The 10,576-nt window shown below is 41.0% G+C and overlaps 1 protein-coding gene across 1 annotated transcript; it reads left to right on the forward strand.

The window, feature by feature from the left end:
• The first annotated feature begins 253 nt into the window (after nucleotides 1-253).
• Nucleotides 254-8,480, forward strand: LOC122927577. Its single transcript, XM_044279537.1, has 2 exons — nucleotides 254-310; nucleotides 7,325-8,480. The coding sequence occupies exons 1-2, from the start codon at nucleotides 254-256 to the stop codon at nucleotides 8,468-8,470; spliced, it is 1,203 nt and encodes a 400-aa protein (XP_044135472.1). The 3' UTR covers nucleotides 8,471-8,480.
• Nucleotides 8,481-10,576: the final 2,096 nt, after the last annotated feature.

Genomic DNA, 10,576 nt, shown 5'->3' on the forward strand with positions numbered 1-10,576 from the left:
AGAAGCGGGTTGTCTCTGCCCTGTCATTACCATTAGGGCATCCAAGGGCCACCAGGGTTCTAAGGTTCCTGTGTATGGGCATCTCTACCATCGAGAGGTGCCCATACGGATAGGAGTTAGGGCCAGGAGCAGGGTTTTATAGGTGGTGACCCTTTTCCTTCCCTAGCGGTGCGGCCTAGTGTCTTTTCCCTTCCTTATTGTTGTCTTTTGGTGTTCTCCCCTACTACATCCGTGACAGATACCTATTGGAATTATGGCCAAAAAGTTCAACCTTGGTCTTATCATTTCCCACAATCCTTTGGCAGACGATGTAGGTTTTGATAAAACACAGCAGGGCTTGGATGTTTTTCTATGTAAGAAAAGGCTTCCATCTTGCCAACCTACCCCACAGCCCAGACATATAATGAATACAGGACATTGCTGTCACATGCAGTACACAACCAGACAACAACTGAAAACAAACTTACCTGACGGGACGACCCCTGAACTGCTTACCTACAACAAAGAAATTCCCCAGACATCATGGAACCGGGAGATCATAAGGAGTTATGAAATGACTGTATATCTGTCACGGATGATGTTGCAGATAGCTGGAAGTTATGAATAAACATCCGACTGGCTTGATCCCAAACTAAGGAACATATAGGTGACCCCTATAAAACCCTAAGAGCTCCCCCTGACTGCTAAGCACATACAAGGGTCTCAGAGATAGAAGATTGCATGCCCACGTACCTAGACTGTGACACCTGAAAACCCTATAATAGCAAGGGGACATGACCACCAGCTCCCTGCACTTCATACGGAGGGAGTCAGGGTCACCTAGAATCAAGCCAGCAAGGAAACACAATACATGAAAGGACTTATCTGAACAAGCAGCAGCAGAAGTCTCCAGCAGTGAACACTTCAATCCAGGAAGTAGTATAAACCGCAAAGTGAGGCAGTATGGGAGGGAATATAAGGGAAAGAGGATTAGTCTAAATAGGTGACACTTGGGAGAAGGAACTGAGATGAGAAAGTGAAACCAAAACAAAGAACATCATGCAAGAGGTAGAAAAGGACGTCTGTCAGACCTTCTCACAGAAGTGGCGGTGACAATATCTTAGCCTTACACAGATTACATTTTCGAGACCCTGGGCCCGAGCTGGACGTTCCCCTGGACTTTGCTCGTTTATAGGATGCAGAAAAGGGGAGATATGGAGGCCTCAGGGTAGAAGCCCAGTAACAAAGTTGCGGTTGGTCTCCACATGTACCCGGGGGCTGGCAGCATCCATTGGCACCAGAACTGCCTCCCTATGACCTTACAGTGAGGAGGTATGATCCATATAGGGTTTTGGGATGAGGCAATGGTCATGGTCTTACTCTGAAGGGAGATCAATCCGCGTATTGTGTTTGGAGAGACCTGGAAACCCCCCTAACCTCACTGCCCCCCATGTGACTACAGCATCAAAGGACTATACCCATATCCGATAACTGGCTTTCACATTATCTGTTTACTCTGACTCTCCCATCACCTGTATTTGCATCTCGGACCATTGTATATGCTCTATGTGTATATAGTGTAGTGTCTAGTGCGTCCTTAAGGCGAATCAATATATAATTTAATCTTGCACTGTTCTTTTGTCTTGATCCACAAATCCCACATGTCAGTGTCTCAGTATTACATTACATGCTACCTGGGCTGGTTTCTGGCTCAATATAATCCCTGATAATGGACTGGGCATATATCTAATAAGGAACTGGTGATAGTCTACCAGGGCTCTTTTTCACTGGGGCAGTGAAAGGGCTCTCTCAGACTGTCAGGGTTGTGAGCACGTGCTGTGCCACACCAGAGGTCACGTTGGCAATCCTTCACTTACTCCACGTGCCTCCCTGTGCCCATGTGGACAGGGGGGTATGTGTAAAACATTGCCAAGCTGAACTTAGTACTCCCAGGAAATGCTGAATGTCACATCTTGGTCAAAGTGACGAGGCTGTACCACGTGATCCTGATGTAAGTTGACGTCAGGCAGGGCTGTGAGGTGCGGTTCATCACAGTAGGGATTACTACTGTGAGGGGGCACAATGTGGATAGAACTACTGTGAGGGGGCACAATGTGGATAGAACTACTGTAAGAGGGCACAATGTGGACAGAACTACTGTAAGGGGCACAATGTGGTAATTACTACTGTGAAGGGGTCACAACGTAGGCATTACTACTGTGAAGGGGTCACAATATGAACATTACTACTGTGAGGAGGTACAATGTGGGCATTATAACTGTGAGGGGACACAATGTGGACATTACTAGTGCACGGCACTTGGATTTTTTTAAATTGTATTTAGGTATTTATTACTTCCATCCAAAATTGTTACAATGACACGGGCAACGTTTCGGTCCCATCTGGACCTTGTTCACAGCATACATAATGTAAACGTAAATAATAAGTCATATAGGTCTATATATAGAGACAAGATGTATACAATAAGTCTAAATAACTCCAGCATTGAGTGGTAAGATTAGAAAAATGCAAATATTCAGGTTCATAAATTAAATAAAATGTAAATTCAGAGGAACACATAAATGTAGAAATATGGGATTCATAGTGATTCCTAATAAACTAAATAGGTAGCTGTAGCTCATATTGCACAGAAAGCTGCTTAATAGTGTAACTGTCACGATCAGTGTGTGGGGAAACTCCACACTGAACACAGGAAGGAAGGGGAACAGTGGCTGAGCCTGGAAACTAGGGAAGAAACAGGTCACCTCCTAGACAACCCTAATCCGGGCCCTAACTACCTATCAATATGAATAGACCTTGAAGATAGGAATATTCATATGCAGGATACCTAGGCCTTTATATCCTATAAGGCCCTGGAAAAGGTTAGGACCAGAGACAACCCATTCCTCCCCAGATGGACGAATGAAAGTCTCTGTCTCAGGCCCAGATACAAACAATAGGGAATATAACAAACACAAACAAATGCAACACTTAACTTCTGTAGAGACAGACGAGCAGGAACACCAGAGACAAACTCATATCAGCTCAGTCAAACCCAAGTGAAGATATCTACCGCATAGTCAGAAGGGTGGGGTCAGACTATAAAGGGTAGAAGTGATGACCACTGAGCAACAGCTGAGAAAAGGTAAGTGGTCATTAACCCTATCAACGCTGAATCAAGAAGAATCAAGGAGGCTGTTAGATTCCTCCACGCTCAGCCAATCTTCTTGATTTCCTGACATCAGTCACCTGAGGGTCTGTGACAGTAACATGTACGGTCTGCACTGGAGAAGACATAACATCCACAATATATACTATATATACTGTAGCTGCATTAAGTGCTGCTCAAAAGAGGTTACATAAGTAGACAGCATGTATTTTTCATTATGTGAAAGGAGGAATATCAAAGAATAAAACATCAGAGGAAGGTAAAAAATGAATAAGATGATATGAGGGAAAGATTATATATAACAATCCCACTGGTACTTGTAGAGTGAGGCTGTATAGGGAAAAAGAACAAGGCTCTTACATACCGGAGTGTCAAGTAGTAGAGTGAGGAGTGGATGGCGCTCTGCAATTGTTAATGCACATGTCCGTCTTCAAGGTGTCCGGGCAGAATGACATCTGACGTCAATGTAAAGTGTGCGCATGCGCTGTATGTGGCAGTATGTCAGGGACTGCTGGCTAAAGGTATATGGCCACCAGAAAGTGAAACCTTGTATGTACATCATGTGGCGACGAGCACGCATCACGTGACAATGTGCGCATAAGCACTAGTGGTATGGAGGGCAAGCGTTCAATTCCTAGCAACAGCAGATGCCAGCGTATACTTTTAAAGTGCATCTAATTTTTTTGCAATAAACTTAGGCATATACTCAAGTCTGGAGATAAATTTACAATCCAGGAATGGTATGCATATATTAGGGTCATGAATATAAGAGACCAGTAAGAATATGAGTGAATTATACCTGAGCATCAGTAGTTATAAAAATGACAGTAGGGGTGTAGAAGGGGTTTAATTAGAGGGAGTTAGTGAAGCAAAGTTAGGCTACTTTCACTCTAGCGTTTTTGCTGGATGTCAGAGTTCAGCAAAAACACTTCCTTTACTTATAATACAACCATCTGCATCCGTTATGAACATATCCGGTTGTATTATCTTTAACATAGCCAGTCTGTCATGAACTCCATTGAAAGTCAATGGGGGACAGATACATTTTCTCCGCATCCCACAACGGAAAGAAAACCACAGCTTGCTGCGATTTGCTCTCCGGTATGGGAACAAAACCAAATGGTACGGAATGCATTTTGGAGCATTCAGTTCTGTTCAGTTAAGTTTTGTCCCCATTGACAATGAATAGGGACAAAACAGAAGCGTTTTTTTCCGGTATTAAGACCCTATGACGGATCTCAACACCGGAAAATAGAAACGCTAGTGTGAAAGTACCCTTAGTTAGCAAATACATGGTAACAGTTTTATTAGTCAGTAGTGTCGGGCATATTTATATCTGCACATTAAGGTCTGACAATATTAGAACCAAAATGGAGATTCACATTACCTTTAAGAGGCCAAACTCTCTGTTGGAATAAGCCAGAGAAGATCATGATGGTCACTGGCCTATAATGTATATTGTTTTAAAAGTTATTGCCAACAGATGTGGTATCTTAAGAGAATGTAATGGGTCTCACATAGACTGTCTCAAATACCGGGGTCAAGAGAGGTTATTGCTTAAAAACACTGGTTTCTCTAAACATATCAGTCTGAGGAACAATGGGTGTTGCATGATCTGATAAGAGACGTCCATAAAACACATCTGGTGTGGAATAGATATCTATTCATATATTCATATATATATATATTCCTGTGTGCATTTATTTAGCGTTTGAACTTGTTAATGATTTATATATACTATGCAATATTAATGTATTATAACCAATTAATAATGTATCTTTTTGTATTGTATCTCACTGAGGGAATATAGAGAGCTAAATTGTATGTTCTTAAAAGAAGGGTCTATTCAAAGGAGCTGATGGTATTTCAAACATCATTACTCAAATAGCTGTGACAATTAGGTGTATACAAACCAGGGCAAAAACTAGAAGTTTATGGTTCTCTTATCTGACCATAAATAAGATGGTCTGTTAACTGTCAAAATGGATCCATGATGTCTGGGAAAGTGATCCTAAAGTGTCAGAAAGAATACCTCCTAATTGATTTAAGTTGGGAGAGACCAAAGGTAAAGAGGTCTAATAAAGCCAGATATATATGTTAATTCTTAAAATTGCTATATGATACAACAATGCCATCAAGTGGTAGATGGGCAGAAGGAATGCCAATTAAATGACATCATCCCCATGATTACCATACGTAACACCCACCTTATCTAATTGGAAATCCCTAATCCAAGAGGGGATGGGCATAGATAAGGATGAGGATATCTAATCCAGTTTTGGGGGAAGAAAGGAAGATCACTTGAAAAATCACTTGAGACAAAGAGGACTTGAGCCAAACATCACTTGGAACTTCTTCAGAGAGAACACTTGGGAATTGATTCATCAGCATCACTTCACACGTCAGGAACGTACCTCAGGACGGGATAGATCTGAATCTTGGAAAGCTGGGTCCCTTCTAAAAGCTCTTTATCCCAAAGCAAGGGGTAATGTATAATCTATTTTACTTGCAGTAATTATAAATCGCTCCAATTGGCATATAGTTGAGACCCCATTATTAGTGGGTCAATAGTGTTAAAACAATAATTTTATGGGAAATTTTAATGAACGTGCACATCATTAGAATTTCTGTAATATTGCTATCAGAGTGAAATCTCTGATCGGATTTTATTATCCGTAGTTAGGTCAACGGGCGTATTTATAAGGTGTCTCTTACTGCCATATTCTCTGATTGAGCATAAGGGATTTTCCACAGATTCATTTCTATTTTTTTTTTTTTGTTGTTGTTGCATTATAATATTTTGATTACCAGTATATTAATCGGTAATAATTTGGTAAAAAGAAAAAGTAGTATTGTATTGTACTTAAGTCAGCCTGTAAACGGTGGAGCACCATCTTATGGTCAATTTTGATATTATCTTTGTATTCATTTGTATGCCATTTGTACTGCTTGTATTTATAATAAATTATATTTTGTATAATTAATTGCACCCTGTTTCATTAGCTGCACAAATTAACTTTAGATCTCATCAATAAAAGAACTGGCGTTTATATGTCCGCCAATTAAATTTTTCATTTTTCATTTTCCATATTTCATAAAAATATTAAATCATAATTTTTTTATGATTTCATATCTTATATGAAATAAATACCCGACATATCTGGAGGCACTGCTGAGATCGATTGAGATATTTCTATAACCAATTTGTGCAATTAGTGAAAATATTCTTTAAACCTTATTGGCAAGTCAAATTGGTGTTGTTATTGATTATTGATCAGAATCATGAGTGTAACAAACAGCGACCCAGGTAATGGCCAGGTTTTAGCAGATAGTCCCTCTGACCCAGAAAAGATAATCTCTAAGGTTATCAATTATGTTTATTCCCGTTTGAAGATTGATAAAAATATAGATGAATGGACTAATGAGCTGCAAATAAGGGCCTTTGAAGAACGCTGTGATGTATGGAAGTTAGGTGGCATGGTTGATAGATACCTGACATATATGGATTTGGCAAATGATAATACCAAGAGGGACCAACACCTCTTATGTGCATTGCCACCTGTTTTGTATGCATTGTTGGCAGTCAATACTCTTTCAAAAACTAGGTATGAGTCTATAATGGGTACAAAAATATATGTATCCAAAATGGAATCAGAACTAAAATCCGCAGAAGCGAAGATCAAAGACTTAGAGTACAACCTTAGTCTCAGCCTTGATGCATACCAAAAGGCAAAAAGTGATTTAGAGGATTTATATCTCCAGTATTCCAAAATTAAACAGACAGATGAATCAGCCCATAATATAGTCAATGCTGAAAGGGATCCATCTAACACTGTGAGATCTCCTGACCCTCCATTTCTTACTCCCCAATATCCAGACATGTCATCACATGCTTTTACAGCAGACCCCATCCAAAACACTCAGCAACCTGAAAATGTTGGCATGATTAAACAGGAGGCATTAACCCAATTAAGTCGGGCATTCCAAACTGTAACCACCTTACTAGGTGTTGATATCATGGAAGCCCCTAGAAGTGTCTCTCCTCATACTCCCCTGGATAGACATGTTAGGGTTAGGGTTAAATCACCTGTGCGATATAAGTCTCATGAAAGTTATGAAAGTGCATGTGAGTCTGACGGTGATGTGGGGAAGCATGTGACTTATTCCTTGCCACAGATTCACAGGCGACCAACGTATGCTGAGGTGGTTTCTAGGAAGAAAAATTCCCAATATTCAGAAAAGGATCAGAGCTCCTCCAGCATAATTAAGTTTTTAAATAGTACAGTATCCAAATTTTCCAAGAAAGGTTCGTCTCAGATAGCCAATCACTTAGAACTGTATGAATCCACTATGGATTCTTTAAAATTATACTCTGATGCTGACCGGATTAGGTTCCTTCCATGGGCATTTGATGATAGATATCGTCATTATTTTACATCCTTTAAGGAGAGAGGAGTACTAGATTGGCCAAGTGTTTTGCATGAAGTTAAATTGGAATTCGGTCCATACCGAACCACTACTGCTGCAAAACGGGACATATATAGCCTTACGTGTAGACCCAATCAAAGTCCCCGTGAATTCCTCTCTGTCCTCAAAAATGCCTATGGGTTGGCATATAGATCCCCAAATTGGGAATCTGAAAAATTCAAGCAGTTATTCTATGATGCTATGCCAACCCAGATCAAACTTAACTTAGCCAGAGATCTGGATATTGATGCTCCCTTGGATAGGTTGGTGACGGCTGCCACCATGCTGTATAATATCAGTGAGTGCCATACAACAGGTGAGAGAAGGTTTAAAAATTCCCCAGAGCAAAAGGTAGCTGAAGCTAAGGTAAACCCTAACTTGGGATTTGAAAGCCAGCCACGAAGGTTCCCTCAGTCTACAGGACCTTCTCAACAAGCCCAGCAACAACAGGTAGGACCGCCCAAACAGACCAAACCCCAAAATAATAATGGATCAGAGGGGAATAATTCAGGTAATGGGAAGTCTAACTACCGTCCCTATTACAATTACGGTCCCCAGGGATATAGGCCCTATAACACTAGAAGTTACCAGGGTTATAGACGTTGGGATAATAGGCCCAGACAACAGAGGGAAGATAGGCAGGAATCCTTGAATTCACCCAGGAGTAGGTCACCTACCAATAACCAGGGTGCCCAACAAAGCCAAAATGTGCCCAAACCAAACAGGTTTGATCAGCTGGTAGAGCAAGTGGCCCAGCTGAGCAATATGGTAAATAAGTTGTCCCAGTTATCCCCAGAAAAACAGCCTAATCCTTTTTTAGGGGCAACTGCCGGTCCCAGCAATGTAACAGCATAAAGCAGATTGGGCCGGGTCAAAACCCAGGTCACTGTAAGGATATTAAATTGATTGTGGTAGAATCTGATGTGATTCCTAATTCTTTATTTCCTTGCAGTACTCCTGACCCTGAAATTAGGGCCAGGGGGGAAATGTCTAATATGTCATTTGTCTTGCAGTCTAATGAGGTCAATTCAGTTGACCAGATGTCTGTTCCAGTGTATAATCACATTGTCCCAGCATCTAGCCATGAGCCAGCTGTGATGTGTGATGTCACACAGCTTGTCCCAAAGGGGGGGGCTAACGCTGCTCCTCCAGCTTGTCCTGGGAGACTCAGGAATGCAGAGGTCACGGAGCTGCAGAGAGGTCAACCTCTCAGACAGCAGATGGGTAAACATCCTAACTTTCTCTGTGATTTGTTGCAGGTGGATGGCCGATACTTTGTGGACATATATCTACAAAATGAACTTATCGGACCAATCAAAGGATTAATAGATACTGGATCACAAGCCACCATTTTATCTTACACCTATTTCAAACAAGTTTCAGATTTAACATCAAAGAAGCCACGATTAAGGTCATTTGATGGCTCTTTGATAAGTGTAGGTGGAAATGCCTTACAGGTAAAAGGAACATCCTGGTTGACATTTAAGATTGGCAAGAAGACAATTAGACATCCCACATTGATTGTGGATCTTCCATATGATCGGATGATCATAGGAATCGATTTATTAAAAAGATTGAGTCCCATAGTTGATTTCATTAATGAAGCAGTATGGACTCAGGTGAAGGCACCCATTGCCTATGAATACTCTTGCAACACACAAGCACAACACAGTTGTCATGTGATTGAAGAGAAACCTAACTCTATTGAAGTGCATTTCAGGAACAATCAAATACCGGAGGTCACAATCCTGAAGAATGGTAAGCCCGAGGAAGATATCAATGGTGCTGCTCACACCATTACCATCCAGAGGGACAAAATCAAAAAGGTAACTCTGGATGATGATCTATTAACCATTTCTCTTGAAAGGGGGAATCAAGAAGTCTTGGACCTGACCAGGCACATTCAATCGATGGTACGGATTGAAAAGGTCAATGACAATTTATTGATTCCCGTACAGGTAAACAATATAGCCCGGGTGAAATATGCCAAGTTGGATCTGAAATCCGAAGCGAGTTACATAAGCCTAGGACTTTTAAAACAGATTACCAATCCTAAAATGATTAAAAGTTTCTCTCCACAGGACCAATGGGTTCATGATCTGGATGGTGATTTCCAGAGTCATAATGTTGTTGCAAGATGTGTTTTATCTATCTCCATAGGAAGTAAAACTACGGAGCACGTTTTCATCGTGATAAATGAACCACGGTATCAAATGTATATAGGTAATGACCTTCTGCACCGATTTGCCATACAGATTGACATGGTAAATAACACCTTATGGTCCAGATTGCCGGGAAACCCAGAGGGGTTCCAGGATGAAGAACAAGCCTTACGATGGGGACAACAGATGCCCTATGCCGTAAGTATCATGGTTGCTGAGAAAGTTGAAATTCCTGAAGGATGCAAACCATTTCTTCTCCCCATTAAAGTAAAGAAGGGACAGAAGCTGAATAACGCAGACGCGTTGATCTGTTTATCCAACAGAATGCAGCAACTCGGCCTAAAGGTAAAACCTACTCCACTGATAAACATCCATCAGGATCAGTTACACATGGTAATTCATAACATGGTTCCCTATAGCATATCCCTACAAAAGGACACCATAATTGGTTTAGCTATGGATTCGGAATACTACACGTTTGGATTCCAAAATGATGTTATTGGAATAATTCCTGATGAATACCTGACAGAGGAACAAACAGTGGAACAACATTTTTCCTCAACCCCTGAGGGGTTATTTAACATACACTCTGTTTATCCTTTCAGCTCTGAAGAAGGTACATGCCACATCGAAGAGTCATCATTAGTTTTCAACCATGAGATCGATGAAAAAGAGTATGAATCATACCAGCAAGGAAAGGATAAGGTACGCTACACCCAGAATGATCTAACTAGTGAGCTTGAAGAAGCTTATGAGTTAAGTCAGCCTGAGATTTTCCCAGAATTTCAGGAGCGGGTGG

Source organism: Bufo gargarizans, chromosome 1, assembly GCF_014858855.1.
Source record: "Bufo gargarizans isolate SCDJY-AF-19 chromosome 1, ASM1485885v1, whole genome shotgun sequence".
In the NCBI taxonomy this organism is placed as follows: domain Eukaryota; kingdom Metazoa; phylum Chordata; class Amphibia; order Anura; family Bufonidae; genus Bufo; species Bufo gargarizans.